This window comes from Macaca nemestrina, chromosome 19 (genome assembly GCF_043159975.1).
Source record: "Macaca nemestrina isolate mMacNem1 chromosome 19, mMacNem.hap1, whole genome shotgun sequence".
Classification (NCBI taxonomy): Eukaryota; Metazoa; Chordata; class Mammalia; order Primates; family Cercopithecidae; genus Macaca; species Macaca nemestrina.
Window position 1 is genome coordinate 65,812,192 of NC_092143.1, and position 17,890 is coordinate 65,830,081.

The following is a 17,890-nucleotide window of genomic DNA, read 5'->3' on the forward strand; positions in this document are numbered from 1 at the left end:
AATAGTAAATGCTGTACAATATTCTGTGGTACAGATTATAAATTCAGAAAAGACAAAGATCCAAGATGACTGGAGTGGATCAGAGAAGGCTTCATTATAGAGCACAAATGTGCAGAGATTATTAAAGGATAAATAAGATGCAGAGCAGCAGAAAGAGAGGTGCTTTCCCCTTTCCTCTCTCCCCTTTCTGTAGGCAGCAACACATATTAGTGAAGCCAAGAAGCTGCCTCCGAAATTAAGAGGGTGGATAGGATTATGGAAGACTTTGATGGCTAGATTGTGGAGCTGAGATTAGATAAAGTAGGAAATACAGAGCTAATAACAGTTTGGGGTCACAGAAAGGACAAAACGAGGAATGATAATAAATCTTACCGTTTTCATGGGAATATTGTGAAGGATTCATTTCTTTTCCCTAAGAAGAAAGGTATTACTTCTCCAAAATGTTATTCAAACAAATTTGCATTTACAGAAAAGGGAACTAAAGCAAAAAGAAAACAAGTCTCTTGTCTCCTTTCTTGCTATCAGATAATCATCAACAAGGAAGTAGAACACAAAGCCTTTATTGTGGCCCATATAACTCTTACATTACTAAATAATATCACATCTACATACTGGTCAAAGCTAGTCAACCTCGGCTTATTTATAACTCATAACATCAATCTGCACTTCTAGATAGAATATTTTGTGACATGTTTTAATAATCAAGTGCCATTAAAAAACTTTACCCTATGTAAAAGGTCATAGCACTCTCAAGGAAACACAATGAATAACTCCATGCAAACATGCAAATTATAATTTCAGAATTCTAAGACAAAAGTGTCTCATTCTTCCAATGTATCTTTAAAAATGCCCACTATAGGTATTTTTATATCCTTACCCTTTTACCGCTCATTACAAAGGAACCATCAATCAGTTCTACAGCACTCTTAAAACATGTTAAATGAGCCAATGTGGTTTCTTATTACACCCCAGTCTTCTCCTATTACTCCCTTTATTTTAGGTTCTAAAACTTGGGCATTATTTTCTAACCATATGCTACATGCTATGCTGGGGATTATATAACTTTTTGTTTTTATCAAAATGGTACCCTTTTGGTTTAAGCTACATCAGGCTTTCCTTAAATTTATAATTCTAAAAAAATTACTTGTAAAACAGAAGCAAAACTGGTGGGCCCAATTAAATAGAAAAATACTTTTAAAACGATTCTTCTTCTAGTGTTGTTTTTTTTTTTTTTTTACCACTTACATCTGTTAGATTTATAATGAAAGTGAATTATTTCCTTCTTTAACAAAGAAAGTCAGAAAATACAGACACGCTAGACTTAGAAACATACTGTGTATTCTCATAGCTACTGGCTCAATTTCCAAAGTACACAACAAACATGCTCATGAAATCGAGAGAATAAAAATATCCGATCCTTTTAATTCATAGGCGAGGACTTAGAAGATTTGGGATAATAGATCTTGTGTCACTAGGGCACTTTTGTCCTCTTTAATTTTTATAAATCACTAAAATTATTGAATGTAGTTAAAACTTGGCAGCAGTATTACTCCTACCCTGAGTATTTGTTAAGTTTTTCAGTAATGTGGATACATAAATCTAAGCCTAAGGTAGGGTATAATCTCTCAAGGAACTTCAACATTTTTTTTAAGTGGACAAAAAAGTGGAAGTTTTTGGGCTTTTGAGCCTCTAAAAGGCTGCGAAATATTAGGACAAGTTTGTGAAGACGGGGTTTCTCCATGTAAGTCAGGCTGGTCTCAAACTCCCGACCTCAGGTCATCCGCCCTCCTCGGCCTCCCAAAGTGCTGGGATTACAGGCGTGAGCCACCGCGCCTGGCAATTTTGGGATATTTTTAACGCGTGTATTTGAACTGTGTTTTTAATCATTTCTTCGTCAACAAGAGTTTTAATTTTATATTGATTTAGTCCATATTTGGGGGCAGGTGTGGCCAATTTTTATCTTAATTGTTATTTAAAAATAGTTCCTAACATGAAGCAACTGTTAACTTTTAACAGTTCAGGGGTCTCTGAACTACCGAGGAACTGGACCACGAGCATTCAGATAGCTGTTACACATTAGAAGCTTTTTATTTCCCTATTGTCAGTCACAGCATTAACACATAACATACACACACACACACACACACACTCCCCCCTAGTTTTGCATCTGTAGCTACCATTAAAGAGGAGGAGTTGAACAGCAGAGATCGGGGAAATCTACCAACTTTTACTCTGCCACTTCTGGCCCAATTCTCAAAAGTCTGTCTCCCTAAATAAAAAGAACAAAGTAATTTTCACAAGTGTGGGAATCTCCTCTCTCGAGCTCCTAGGATGGAGGGGTGGAGTAACGATGGCCTGACCGGTCAGAGGGAGGAATAGTCCGGGAGTCGCTTCCTCACCGCGGTGGATCCTTTCTTCACCGCTTCCTGGGCATATTCAACTTGAAAAAGGTGTCCGTCTGGGGAGAAGACAGTGATCGCCCTGTCGTATCGCGATGCCATCGCACAGGACTACAAGGGCTTGACGCTGAGCTTCCCGCTGCTGCAGCTGAGGCAGGCTGGGAGCCGCCAACGACACAGCGCGCTACCGCCCGGAAGCGCTAGCACATGCGCCACTAGCTGCCTCCCGGAAGTCCCTGCGCCCGCGCTTCGGCTGCTTCCGGGAAGTCCTTGAGCCTTTGGCGGCCTCCGGATGTCCTCGCGCTTGCCAGCCTGTGTTACCCCAGCAGTGCCTATGAGTTGACGGCATTCTTCCCCTGCCTTTCATGTCTGACGCATATCTCCGTTTCCCCACTACCGTGTTGCCCCAGGGATGGTGTCATGGCACTCGAGTTACAAAAATAATATCAAAGATTAGGGCTTATGAGGTCTTCAGAGATCAGCTATTTTTGTTATCGCAAACATGTTGGAGAAACTGTGGTAAGTTAAATATCAGTTCCTTCCCTTTGGTTTCAAATTCCAAATTTCCTATTCTTTCTCTCTCTCAGGTTAACTCTTGTTATTTGAACCCAAGGAAAGAAAGCACACTTTTCAAAATATTGTTGCTTCTTATATTTTCTGCCTCGTGAGCAAAATAGAGCAGATGAGCAAATGGTCCATTAAATAAAGCAAATAGTCCATCAAACTAATGCTAATGACAATAATTAAGATAATATTCTTTTCATTGGAGAAATTTTGTAAAAACCCAAAGTATGAGACTTAAAAGATGTCTAGAAATTTAGCTATAGCAGAAACTCTTTACAACTTGCTACATTCCTGTGAAGCAACTCTGTTGCTTTCTCCTTATCAATAAAATGGGAATATTAAAACATCTGCAGCAGAGTATTCTGAGCTTAATATGTGTTTATGGGCATAATTACATAAAATGGTGCCTGGTGGGTAGTAATAGCCAGGTAAGTTTAGCTATTATTGCTTTCCATGTGTTGTTTAATACATGCAGTTTTCCACTGGGGAGGATCTTAAAGTTGGTGAAATCAACCCTAACCAAAAAAAGAATAATTTTCTCCAAAGAGGAAAATTTGATTACCTGAATTCCAAATACCTAAATCAGAACTTTAATTGACTTAAAAAAAATTTTTTTTTTTTTTTTCCCACATAGAGACGTGGTTTCCCTATGTTGCCCAAGCTGGTCTCAAAGTCCTGGTCTCAAGCAGTCCTCCTGCCTTGACCTCCCAAAGTACTGGGATTACAGGTGTGAGCCACCACACCTGGCCTTTAGTTGACTCTGGAAGCAATTTGTACTTATTGCCCCTCCATTGCTTTTCTTCAGTATTACAGTCTTGACAAGTTTGGTTTGACTGCAAAAAACCAGTAATTCCTAATGAAAACAATTCACTCTAACTGGTTACTTTACAATATGAGAAACCAACATTTGTCCGAAGTGGTTTTTTGAGGAGTGTTTTGGTGTACTTGTTAAATTATGTTTCCTTTTTATTTTGAAATAGTTATAGATTGACAGGAAGTTTCAAATATAGTAAGAAGAGGTCTCCTATACCCTTCACCCCATTTCCTCCAATGGTAATATTTTACATACATATAATATGGTAACAAAACCAGGAAACTGACATTGGTGTAATGCACAGAGTTTTTTCAGATTTTGCCCATTTTATATACACAACTATGTGTGTGTGGTGGGGAGGCCTATGCAATTTATCATGTATAGATTGGTATAATGACTATCATAATCAAGATACAGAGCTCTTTCACAACCACAAAGATCTGTGGTGTTGACTTACAAGACATACACATCTCTCTCCCCCTCTACCATCTCTGGCAACCACTAATCTATTGTGCCTCTCTATAATTTTGCCATTTCAAAAATTTTACCTAAATGGAATCATACCCTATGTAAGTTTTTAGTGACTCTTTATTTTCTAAATAATTATAGACACACAGAAATTTGACAGGACAGTACAGAATGGCCCCTTATACCCTACACTTAGTTTCTGCAATTTGTTACATCTGATACAGTAAAATGTCAAAACCAGGAAACTGACCTTGGTATAGAGCATGTTTATACCATTAGAAGATATTTTGTAAATGTTACACTGCATGATAGTATACACTTCAGAAATATGATAGCATTAAAATGTTGACAAAGTTTAATTAACACATTCAGGTTTAACATCCACACTAAAATATATCAGCTGTGTACCTTTGAGTAGGTATATTTCACTTCACTGAAACTCAGTTTTCTGACCTGTAAAATGGTAATGACACTTATCTTCACAAGACTGTAGTGAAGAACAAATGAAATAATCAATTAATGCACCCATGACTGTGCATGACACAGAGTAACCACTTAAAAAATGTTAATTATTGTTATTTATCATTGAGTTAACTAAAAAGTAAAGATTACTCTGTAAGAGAGAAATTAGGAAAAGTAAAAATGTAGCATGAACTCATTTATACTTTAAAAAATGTGTATTTGTAAAAATATATGTATATAAATGTATAGAGAAAAGAGTGGAAGTACTTACCCCAAATTTGTGAAAGTGCATTTCTTTGCAGGAGGCCAGGAATTAGAAAATGGGACGACATGGTAGGGACAGAGAAGTTACCATTTTAAACTGTATATCTGTATTATTATTATTTTTTTACCACAAGCATTGTTTATTTTTATAGTTAACAAAAACCATAAGAAACAGTTTAATGCCTAGAAGCTGCAAGCAATTGCAGTTTTGATAGTTTGGACCAAATCTCCCATTGAAAACAACTAGAAATACTAGTCTAAAAATTTTTTTTTAAATGTATATGCTGACTCTAAAGAGCTAACAAGGAATGAGAGTTTGTGATACCAAGATAAAGAAAAGTAGGTAAATCCTGAAGGTTAAGTGAGAAGTAAAGCAGACCTTTCACAGACATTTGGAGTTCAAAGCCTATCAAGGTATGGGGTGATGGTAAATGTCTAAGTTTTTGTTTAGAACCCAAAGAGCCACAGCTCAGAAGCAGGATTGAACCAAAAATAGACCTATTCTACACTTGGCTGTGGTCACTGCACAGACCAGCCTCTACTCACTCATGCAACTTACTCTGCTTCTTCTCTGACCATGTGTGACAAACCCAATATGTCTGAGATTGATAAATCGAAGAGAACAAAAACAAGACTAAAATCCACTGCCTTCAAAAGAAATGATTAAACAGGAGAAACAATTATGTAAATAGTAGTGAGGACTGTGCTGCCAATATACACTACATCCCACAAGCATTGCCTTCTTATTTTACTCCTTTTAGCTGTTTTACTTTATAAGATGCAGAGAAGTGGGATTGAGTTTAAATGACTGTGCTACTGCACTTCACATCAAAGAATCAAGAACTATTGAAAACAAAGGCCATACCTGCCTCTCCTATCTGCCTGTGTGACTGGCAGGGAGCAAAATGAACTTCCTTCAGTATTGAAGAAGCAGGGTGGGATGACATTGAAATCTAGAGTAAAAACTGTCCAGGGTGTCCTGTAAGGCTGAAAAATGCAGTTTCATCAGAGTGCCTTTGAAAATGATTTTAGTTATTGGTATACACAATTTCTTAAATAAAATTTAGCCTCTTCAAAAAAAAATAGACCTATTCTCACAGGGACTAATACCCAGTTTTAAATAATCTCAATGCATAATTGGAATAAAGCCATAGTTTGCAAACTGTGGCCCACACATTTTTGGAGGTACTCAAAAACTTTCAAGGGGTTCACAATGACAAAACTATAGTAAAAATATTAGGACAGTACTTGCCCTTTTCACTGTGCAGATATTTGCATTGACAGTGCAAAAGCAATGGTGGGTGAAACTACTGAAACCTTAATATAAATCAAGGCAGTAGCATTAAAATTATTCTATAGGTTGAGTATTCCTTATCCAAAATGCTTGGGACCAGAAATGTTTCAGATTTTGGATTTTTTCCATATTTTATGGAACTGAATATCTTTGTAAATTTTCTGTCTTGCTGATCTGTCTACTATTGTCAGTGAGGTGTTAAAGTGTCCCACTATTATTGCATGGGAGATAAAGTCTCTGAAGGTCTCTAATAACTTGCTTTATGAATCTGGGTGTTCTTGTATTAGGTATATATATATATATTTAGGATAGTTAGGTCTTCTTGTTGAATTGAACCATTTATCATTACGTAATACCCTCCTTTATCTTGTTTGATCTTTAAAGTCTGTTTTGTCAGAAACTAGGATTGCAACCCCTGCTTTTTTTTTTTTTTCTTTTTTTCTTTTTTCTTTTTTTCCTTGTCATCATGATGCTAGCTGGTTATTTTGCAGACTTGTTCGTGTGGTTGCCTCTTGGTGTCACTGGTCTGTGTACTTCAGTATGTTTTTGTAGTGGCTGGTAACGATTTTTCCCTTCCCTTATTTCTCCTTTGCTTCTAAAGCTTAGTTCGGTCAGATATGAAATTCTGGGCTGGAGTTTTTTTTTTGGAGACAGGGTCTCACTCTGTCACTCAGGCTAGAGTGCAGTGGCGCAATCTCAGCTCACTGCAACCTCTACCTCCCAGATTCAAGCGATTCTCCCACTTCATCCTCCCAAGTAACTAGGGGTACAGGCAGTGTGCCACCATGCCCGCCTAATTTTTGTATTTTTTGGTAGAGATAGGCTTTCACCATGTTGGCCAGACTGGTCTCGAACTCCTGGCCTCAAGTGGTCTGCCCACCTCAGCTTCCCAAAGTGCTGGGATTAGAGATGTGAGCACCTCGCCTGGCCTGGAATTTCTTTTCTTTAAGAATGTTGAATATTTGCCCCCAATCCCTTCTGACTTGTAAGAGTTGTGCTAAGAGAGGTCCACTGTTAGTCTGATGGGCTTCCCTTTGTAGATGACCCATTTTTTCTCTCTGGCTGCCCTTAACATTTTTTCTTTCATTTCGACCTTGGAGAATCTGATGATTGTGTGTCTTGGGGATGATCTTCTCAAGGAATATCTTATTGGAGTTCTCTGGATTTCCTGAATTTGAATTTTGGCCTGTCTAGCTAGGTTGGGGAAGTTCTCCTGGATGATATCATAAAATAGGTTTTCCATGTTGATTCCATTCTTCCCATCTCTTTCAGGTACCCCAGTCAGTTGTAGATTTGGTCTCTTTACAAGCCGATATTTCTTGGAGGTTTCGTTCATTGCTTTTTATTCTTTTTTCTCTATTCTTGTCTACCTGTCTTGTTTCAGAAGGACAGTCTTCAAGCTCTGAGATTCTTTTCTCCACTTGGTCTATTCTGCTGTTAATACTTGTGATTGCATTGTAAAGTTCTTGTAGTGTGTTTTTCAGCTCTATCAGGTCAATTATATTCGTCTCTATTCTGGCTATTTTGGCTGTCGACTCTTGCATTGTTTTATCATGATTCTTGGCTTCCTTGCCTTGGGTTGCAACATGCTCCTTTAGCTCACTGAAGTTCATTTTTATCCACATTCTGAAGCCTGTTTCTGTCATTTCAGCCATCTCGGCCTCAGCCCAGTTCAGAACCCTTGCTGGAGAGGTGTTGTGGTCATTTGGATGAAAGAGGGCACTCTGGCTTTTTGAGTTTTAAGTGTTTTTTGTGCTGATTCTTTCTCATCTTTGTGGGCTTATTGACCTTCGATATTTGAGGTTGTTGACTTTTGGATAGGGTTTTTGTATTGTTGCTGTTTGTTTATTTTTCTTTTAATAGTCTGGCCCCTCTTCTGTAGGGCTGCTGCAATTTACTGGTGGTCTGCTCCAGACTCTAGTCACCTCGGTTTTTCCAGTACCTGGAGGTATCACCAGTGAAAGCTATGAAACCATTGAGGTGGCAGCCTATCCCTTCCCTCTGGAAGCTCCATTGTATAGGGGGGTACTGACCTGTTGCCCACCCAAATGCACCTGTAGGAGGTGACTGGAGACCCCAGTTGGGAGGTCTCACCCAGTCAGGAGGAACAAGATCAAGGATCCATTTAAAGAAGCAGTCTGGCTGCTTTTTGGTAGAATAGTTGTGTTGTGCTGGGTGATCCCTTCAGCCTCTGATCAGTTTGGGCTCTCTAAGGACTGCAGGCTGGATCAGCTGAGGTGCCTAAGCAGCAAAGGTAGTGACCCTCCTTGCCCTCCAGGCTCTCCATCCCCGGGGGACATTAGAACTCTGTTCACTATAGAACACTGGTGGGGGGTAGCTGGAGGCCCCAGCTGGGAGGACCTGCCCATCGAGGAGGAATGGATCAGGGTTTTACTTAAGAACCAGTCTGGCCACACACTGACAAAACAGCCGTGCTATGCTAGGGAACCACCTATGCTTCAGTTGGCTTGGACCCTCCAGATCCCACAGGCTGGAGTAGCCGAGTTGCCCAAACAGCAAAGGTGGCAGCCTGCCCCTCCTCCCAGGCACTCTGTCCCAAGGAGAAATCAAAACTCTGTCCATAGAATATGGGCAAGGGAGGCTGGAGGCCCCAGCTGTGAGGTCCTGCCCAGTGAGGAGGAATGAATTGGGGTCCCACTTAAGGAAGCAGCCTGGTTATACTTTGGGAAAACAGTTGTGCTGTGCTGGGGGGTCCCTTCCTGTCTGTACCATTTGGACTCCCCAAAGCTGGCAGGCTGGAATAGCTGTGTGGTCCAAACAACAAAGGTGGTGGCCCACCCCTTCCCCTAGGCGCTCCATCCTAGGGAGAGAGCAGAGCTGTCTGTAGAATATGGGCGAGGTGGCTGAAGGACCGAGCTAGGAGCTCCTGCCCCTTGAGGAGGAATTGGATGGGGGTCCTGCTTAAATAAGCAGCCAGGCCATGTTTTGGTAAAGCAGCTGTGCTGTGTTGGGGGATCCCTTTCTTGTCTGGACTGTTTGGGCTCTCCAAAGCCCATAGGCATGCTGGAACTGTTGAATCTCCAATAGCAAAGATGGCAGTCTGTCCCCACCCCCCGCCCCTGCCCCCACCCAGCCCTGGCTCTGTTCTGTCCCAGGCAGGGGCTACCCTGTTGCCGGTGGCTAGCTGGAATTCCAAGCCAGTCAGTCTTATGAAGTGTTGTGGAAATGAGGGTCCCTGGATTCAGTCCTCTTCCTAGGGGTATGTACCGACCTCCTACCTTGCCTGAGTTGCAGTCATTTTTGCTGGAGATCCCAGGGCTGGAATATGTAAAGCTCCTGGGTCTTTGTGACTGCCTGAGCAGTTGCTTTGCTGAGGCTCCAGACAACATTGTGTCGGACCCCCAGGCCCTAGTGGAGTGGGTTTACGAGGGGGTCTCCTCATCCAAGGGTTGCAAAGATCCATGGGAGAAGTGTGATTTCCCGGGGTCACACATTCACTCGCCGCTTCCCTTGGCTGGGGCCAGGGGTTCCCTTGGCTGTGTGTAGCTCCTGGGTAGACTGTCACCTTGCCCTGCTTTTCTCTGTTCTCTGTGGGTCGAGTTGTTTCCCTGTTCAGTCCCAATGTGAGTACCTGGATGTTTCAGTTGAAGGTGCTGTATTTACTCACCCCTTTCATTCCTCTCTGACAGAGCAGGAGCATTGCCGTCTTGGACAAACAGCACCATTTTAAGTTCCTTTTGATTAAAAAACCGCCTAAATTCAGCCCCAAACACTCAGCCTAATGCCTAATGTTAGCATGACCATAAACCACAAAGACGTCTCTGACCAAAAACATTCCAGTCCTGAGTTAAACTCCCTTCCAGAAACATTCCGAGCCTGCGATAAGCTCTTCCTCCTTAAACCCTTAAATACCCTTAGTCTGTAAGAGAGAATGCTCCTGACCTAAATCAGCCAGAAGCCTGTCTCTGGTTTATTCTCCAAAAGAAACCTGTCTTTGTCTGTTGAGCCATTTTCATGTTTCTTTCTGCTTCCTCTGACCCTTATACTCTCCATGAGTACAAAGCACTGTAGCTGCTTCTAATTGGCCATCTTGACCCCACTGAAACTAGGTTATACATTTTAACTTAAAGAAACTACCACTTTTTGAGTGTTGGTCTAGTATCAAGGAATATCCAGTGATTTGATATCATTGGATGATTGATCTGAAGTTATCTAAAAAGGCTATTTAAATAATACTCCTCTCTTTCCTCATATATATCTTTATGAGGCTAGATTTTTCCCCCATATTTCAACCAAAGTAACATTTTAGCCATTTGAATATAGAGGCAGATAAGAGAATTCATCTGTATTCTATTAAGCTAGACATTGAAGAGATTTGCAATGTTACTCTTTTCAGTATTTTTTTTAAATTTTGGAAAATACAGGTTTTTTTAATAGAAATGTGTTAAACATGCCAATATACAATGAGTTTATTTTTTCATTAATTAGTAAGTAAGATATCAGATTGGGCGTGGTGGCTCACACCTGTAATCTCAGCACTTTGGGAGGCTGAGGCAGGTAGAACACTTGAGGTCAGGAGTTCAAGAGCACCTGAGCAAGATGGTGAAACCCCATCTCTACTAAAAATACAAAAATTAGCTGGGTGTGGTGACAGGCACCTGTAATCCCAGCTACTCAGGAAGCTGAGGCAGGAGAATCGCTTCAAAGTGGGATGCGAAGGTTGCAGTGAGCGGAGATCATGCCACTGCACCCCAGCTGCGGTGACAGAGCGCGACTCTGTCTCAAAATAAAAAAATAAAGTATCTTTTAATTTCTATTTTGGTAATATTGATGGAACCCATGAAGAAAAAAAAAAAAAAACTACTTGAGGTCTTCAATAACTTTAAAGAGGCAAAGTGTTCTTGAGGCCAAAAGCTTTAAAGCACTAGGATAAAGCATTGTTAGTGTCCCTGGATGACTAGCTGCCTTCCAGAAGCAAAAGTAAATCCTCTGTACAGGAAAATAATATCACGCAGAGTCTCAAATAATTGTTGCGATTTTTCATATGCAATATGTTCTGCTCCATCAAAAATAACCATGCACACAAAAGACATGTTACCAAACAACGAGAGAAACAATAGGCAATAGAAAGAGATGAATATAAAGTTCAGATAATGAATTTATCAGATATATATTTGTAAAACAATTAAGATAATTATTTTCAAGGGATTAAAGACAAGATAGAGATTTTCAGCAGGGACTAAAAGTGTCAATAAACAGTCCATTGGAAATTGTAGAAATGAAAACTACATTAATGGAAATTGAGAGCTCAATGAATGGATTTTAAAATGAGTCAACCTAGTTGAAGAGAAAAGTGAAGAACTAGATGATAGTTCAAAAAAAATCTATATCAAAGCAACCACAGATAAAATGATAAAGAACACTGAAAAAAATAAATGAAACATATTGGATATGTTGAAAAATCTAATGTATGTATAGTTGGGGTACCAGAAGAATAGAGATTTTAAAATAGAGTAGAAACAACATAAAAGGATACTTGGTTTAGAATTTTTTCAAAACTGACAAAAGAATTAAGCAACAGATTCAGGAAAAACTGTTACCACCAAGCAGAATAAAATTCACACTTAGAAAAGCCACAATAAATCTACTTTAAACCAAAGACAGAAAATCTTAACGCTATCCAAAGGAAAAAAATAGACATATTACCAAAAAAGGAGCCACAATAGGACTGTCAGATGATATCCAGGCGGTTACAATGGGAATCTATCTTCAACTTGCTAAAATGAAATAAATGCAAACATGATATTCTGTATTTAGTGGAAAATGTTCCAAATTACAAGGCAGAATTAAGGTATTTTTCAAAAGCAGAAACCAGTCACTGGCAGACACTCAAGAAAGGAAATACAAAAGAATGTTCTTTAGACAGAAAAAAATGATCAAAAATGGAAGTTTAGAGATGCAAGAAGAAATGAAGAGCATTAAGGATAATGTATATGCACAAATTCAAATAAACACTAAATAAACTCTTATGGGCTTATGAGTATTAACATTTGTGACAAAATAATATGTAACTTTGGTAAGGGGGCAAATGGAGTTAAGTATTCTAACTTCCTTTCATTATCGTAGTAAGTAGTAAAACTTCTAACTTATATTCAACTCAAGTGGTCCAGAAGGCATGTTGTAATCTCTGGGAAAACCACTAAGAGAATCATGTAAGAATGTTGGCTCGGTGTGGTGGCTCACACTTGTAATCCCAGCACTTTGGGAAGCCAAGGTGGGCGGGTCACTGAGGTGAGGAGTTGGAGACCAGCCTGGCCAATATGGTCACACCGCATCTCTACTAAAAATACAAAAATTAGCTGGGCGCGGTGGTGCACGCCTATAGTCCCGACTACTCAGGAGGCTGAGACAGGAGAATCACTTGAACCCAGGAGGCAGAGTTTGAAGTGAGCTGAGATTGCGCCATTGCACTCCAGCCTGGGCATGTCAGCAAGACCCTGTCTCAAAAAAAGACATGGTAGCTCACGCCTGTAATCCCAGTACTTAGGGAGGCTGTGGTGGGAGGATCACAAGGTCAAGAGTTCAATACCAGCCTGACCAACATGGTGAAACCCCGTCTCTACTAAACATACAAAAAAGTAGCCGGGCATGGTAGTTCATGATTGTAATCCCAGTTACTTAGACTGAGGCAGGAGAATCGCTTGAACCTGAGAGGCGGAGGTTGCAGTGAGCTGAGATTGTGCCACTGCATTCCAGCCTGGGTGACAGATGGAGATTCCATCTCAAAAGGAAAAAAAAAAAAAAGAATCATATAAGACTGTATAATCATAAATAATAAAATAATCTAAAGAACACATGAGAAGAAACACAAAGGAACAATAAGAGACTTGGATAATAGCAAACAGTGTTATAGTGGATTTAAAGATTGCTATATTAATATTTATATTCTCTATAATGGAATGAGTTTTTTTAAACTTTTATTTTAAGTTCAGGGATACATGTGCAGGTTTGTTAAATAGGTAAACTCAAATCATGGGGGGTTTGTTGTAAGGTTATTTCATCACCCAGGTATTAAGCTTAGTACTCATTAGTTATTTTTCTGGATCTTCTCCCTCCTCCCACCCTTTACCCTCTGGTAGGCTCCAGTGTCATTCCCCTCTATGTGTGTATGTATTCTCATCATTTAGTTTCCACTTATAAGTGAGAACATGTGGTATTTGGCTTTGTTGCTGCAAAGGGCATAATCTCATCATTTTTTATGACTGCATAGTATTTCATGGTGTATATGTTTCACATTATCTTTACCCTATCTGTCATTGATGGGCATTTAGGTTGATTCCCTATCATTTCTATTGTAACTTCTGCTGCTATGAATATATATGTGTACATGTCTTTATGATTTATATTCCTTTAGGTATATACCCATTCATGGGATTGCCGGGTCTAATGGTGGCTCTGTTCTTAGCTCTTTGATGAATTGCCACATTACTTTCCACAGTGGTTGAACTAATTTCTACTCCCACCAACAGCGTATAAGCTCTCCTTTTTCTCCACAGCCTCACCAGCACCTGTTATTTTTGACATTTTCACCATAGTCATTCTCACTGGTGTGAGATGGGATCTCATTGTGGTTTTGGTTTCCATTTCTCTAGTGATCAGTGATGGTGAGCTTTTTTTATATGCTTGTTGGCTGTGTGTATGTTCCCTTTTGAGAAGTGTCTGTTCATGTCCTTTGCCCACTTTTTAATGGGGTTGTTTTTTCCTTGTAAATTTGTTTAAGTTCCTTGTAGATGCTGGATATTTGACTTTTGTCAGATGTGTTTATTGAACAGATATTTCTTTCCCCATTGTTTATTTTTGTCAGCTGTTGAAGACCAGATGGATGTTAGGTATGCAGCTTATTTCTGAGCTCTCGATTCTGTTTTATTGGTCCATGTGTCTGTTTTTGTACTATGCTGTTCAGCACTATGCTATTTTGGTTACTGTAGCCCTGTGGTATAGGTTGAAGTTGGGTAGCATGATGCCTCCAGCTTTCAACAGTCAAGCTGAGAGCCAAATCAGGAATGCAATCCCATTCACAATTGCTATGAAAAGAATAAAATACCGCCGGGCGCGGTGGCTCAAGCCTGTAATCCCAGCACTTTGGGAGGCCGAGACGGGTGGATCACAAGGTCAGGAGATCGAGACCATCCTGGCTGACACGGTGAAACCCCGTCTCTACTAAAAAATACAAAAAACTAGCCGGGCGAGGTGGCGGGCGCCTGTAATCCCAGCTACTCGGGAGGCTGAGGCAGGAGAATGGCGTGAACCCGGGAGGCGGAGCTTGCAGTGAGCTGAGATCCGGCCACTGCACTCCAGCCTGGGCGGCAGAGCGAGACTCCGTCTCAAAAAAAAAAAAAAAAAAAAAAGAAAAGAATAAAATACCTAGGAATACTGCTAACCAAGTATATTAGTCCATTTTCACATTGCTATAAAGAGCTACCTGGGACTAGGTAGTTTATAATGAAAAGAGGTTTAATTGACTCACACTTTTTCAGGCTATAGAGGAGTCAAGACTAGGTGAGGCCTTGGGAAACTTACAGTCACAACAGAAGGCAAAGGGGGAAGCATGCACATATTCACTTGATGACAGGAGAGAGAGAGAGAAAGGGGAAGTGCCACATTTTTAAACCATCAGATCTCATGAGAACTCACTGCTTATCACAAGAACAGCAAGGGGGAAATCCGCCCCCATGATCCAGTCACCTCCAACCAGGTCCCTCCTCTGAAAGTGGGAATTACAAATCAATATGAGATTTAGTTGGGGACGCAGAGCCAAACCATATCATTCCACCCCAGCACCCCTTAACCCTCATGTCCTTCTCATGTTTCAGAACACAATCATGCCTTCCCAGTGGTTCCTCAAAGTCTTAACTCATTCCAGCATGAACTCAAAAGTCCAAGTCCAAAGTCTCATATGAGACAAGGCAAGTCCCTTCCACTTACAAGCCTGTAAAATAAAAAACAATTTAGTTACTTCCAAGATACAGTGGGTATACAGGCATTGGGTAAATGCTCTCATTCCAAATGGGAGAATTGGCTGATAGAAAGGGGCTACAGTCTCCATGGAAGTCTGAAACCCAGCAGGGCAGTCACTGAATCTTAAAGCTCTGAAATAATCTCCTTTGACTCCATGTCTGACATGCAAGGCCTGCTGATACAAGAGGTGGGCTCCCAAGGCCTTGGGCAGCTCCACAAGCCTGGGTGACAGAGCAAGATTCTGTCTCAAACAAACCAAAGCAAACAACATTAAAGAGTAAAGAAAAGTTGAAAGTAAAATGATGAAAAAGATACATCATGCAAACACTAAACAAAGAAAGGTGGTATAACAAAGTAGACGTTGGATCAAGATGCATAGCAAGAGATACTAAAGGACATTTTGTAATGATAAAAGGTTTAGTTTACTGGGATACCTAACAATTCCTAATTTGTACCTAGTACCAATCATTGTTGTAAGATATTTTAATGAAGGTTTTTTTGTTTTTGGTAATTGATAAAATAAGCAGACAAAAAATTAAAACCATATAGAATATTTAAACAACCCAACTAATAAACTTGGCATCTCTTTCACTTTCTGTCTGTCTCTCTCTCTATCTCACACACATACCCCAAACAACTGTGGACTAAACATACATTTTGAGCAAATGTGGAACATTTACAAAAATTGGATATATGGTAGACCATAAGGCAAGTTTTGCAAATTGTAAAGGATTAAATGCATATAGAATTTTTGCATCCTTTCCCTAGTGCAGTTAAGCCAGGAATCAGTTACCAGCACCATAACTAGAAATTGTTTCGTAACATTTATTTTTGAGACAGGGTCTTGCTCTGCCACCCAGGCTGGAGTGCAGTGGTACAGTCAGATCTCACCATAGCCTTGAACTCTTGGGCATAAATGATCCTCCCACCTCACCCTCCCAAGTAGCTGGGACCACAGGCACATGCCACCATGCCCAGTTAGTTGAAAAAAAAAATGCTCATGGGCCCAAGCAATCCTCCTGTCTTGGCCTCCCAAAGTGATTATAGGCATGAGTCACCATGCCCAGCCCACAACATTTTCAAAATGTATTTGAAAAATTTTTAATGTATTTTGAAATAACCAAGGGTCAAAGAAGAATTCACAGTGGAAATTAGGAAATATTTTGAACTGGGTCATAACAAAAATATAATGTATTAAAACTTGTGTGATGCAGCCAAAGCAGTGATCAGGAAGAAAATGATAGCATTAAGTGCACACATTAGAAAAGAAGAAAAACTAAAAATCAATTACCTCAATATCAATTTGAAGATGTTATATTAAACAATAAGATACTTGAGATTCAGGAAAATGTCAAAACCCATTTCAAGGAAGCTAAGAATCACAATAAAATGATGCAAGTGCTCAGAGATGAAATAGTTATTATGAAAAAGAACCAAACTGATCTGATAGAGCTGAAAAACAGACGATAAGAATTGCATAATGCAATTGGAAGTACTAACAGCAGAATAGACCGAGCTGAAAAAAGAATCTCCGAGCTCAAAGACTGGCTCTCTGAAATAATTCACTCAGATAATAATAAAGGAAAAAAAGTAAAAGAGAATGAACAAAACCTCTAAGAAATCCATGTTTGTGTAGTGAGACCAAATCTATGACCGACTGGCATCCCTGAAAGAGATGAGGAGAAAGCACACTTGCTTGCAGCTTGGAAAACATATCTTAAGATTTCATTTATGGGCCGGGCGCGGTGGCTCAAGCCTGTAATCCCAGCACTTTGGGAGGCCGAGGCGGGTGGATCACGAGGTCAGGAGATCGAGACCATCCTGGCTAACACGGTGAAACCCCGTCTCTACTAAAAATACAAAAAACTAGCCGGGCGAGGTGGCGGGTGCCTGTAGTCCCAGCTACTCGGGAGGCTGAGGCAGGAGAATGGCGTAAACCCGGGAGGCGGAGCTTGCAGTGAGCTGAGATCCGGCCACTGCACTCCAGCCTGGGTGACAGAGCAAGACTCCGTCTCAAAAAAAAAAAAAAAAAAAAAAAAGATTTCATTTATGAAAACTCCCCCAGCCTTTCTAGAGAGGCCAGCATTCAAATCCAGGAAATGCAGAGAACCCCCATGAGTTATTACACAAGAAGACCATTCCCAAAACACATGATCATCAGATTCTCCAAGACTGAAATACAAGAAAAAAATGTTAAAGGCAGCTAAGGAGAAGGAGCAAATCACCTACAAAGGGAACCCCATTAGGCTAACAGTGGACCTTTCACCAGCAACACACTACAAGACAGAAGAGATTAGTGGCCTATATTCAAACTTCTTTAAAAAAAATTAAACCAATAATTTTGTATCCTGCCAAACTATGCTTCATAAGTGAAGGAGAAATAAGATCCTTTTCATTCAAGTAGATGCTGAGGGAACTTGTTACCACCAGACCTGCCTTACAAGAAGCCCTGAAAGGAGCACCAAATATTGAAAGGAATGACCATTACCAGCCTGACTGGTAATGACTATGAAAATGCACTTAAGTACACAGACCAGTGACACTATAAGGCACAAACAAGTCTATATAACAACCAGTTAACAACACAAGTGCCTTTTAATTCGGGCCTTTAGCCCATATATATTCAAGGTTAGTATTGATATGCGC

General features: G+C 40.2%; 1 protein-coding gene across 2 annotated transcripts in view; it reads right to left on the reverse strand.

The window, feature by feature from the left end:
* Positions 1-2,622, reverse strand: part of LOC105465333 (proteasome 20S subunit alpha 8) — a 57,691-nt gene extending 55,069 nt beyond the window's left edge. The window contains exon 1 of one of the 2 annotated variants that reach the window (XM_071085521.1): positions 2,400-2,622. In XM_071085521.1, coding sequence (XP_070941622.1) covers positions 2,400-2,501 — 102 coding nt within the window. In that variant the 5' untranslated portion in view covers positions 2,502-2,622. The remainder of the gene's footprint in view (positions 1-2,399) is intronic. The other variant, XM_011713745.3, reaches the window with a different exon arrangement.
* Between the last annotated feature and the right edge of the window lie 15,268 nt (positions 2,623-17,890).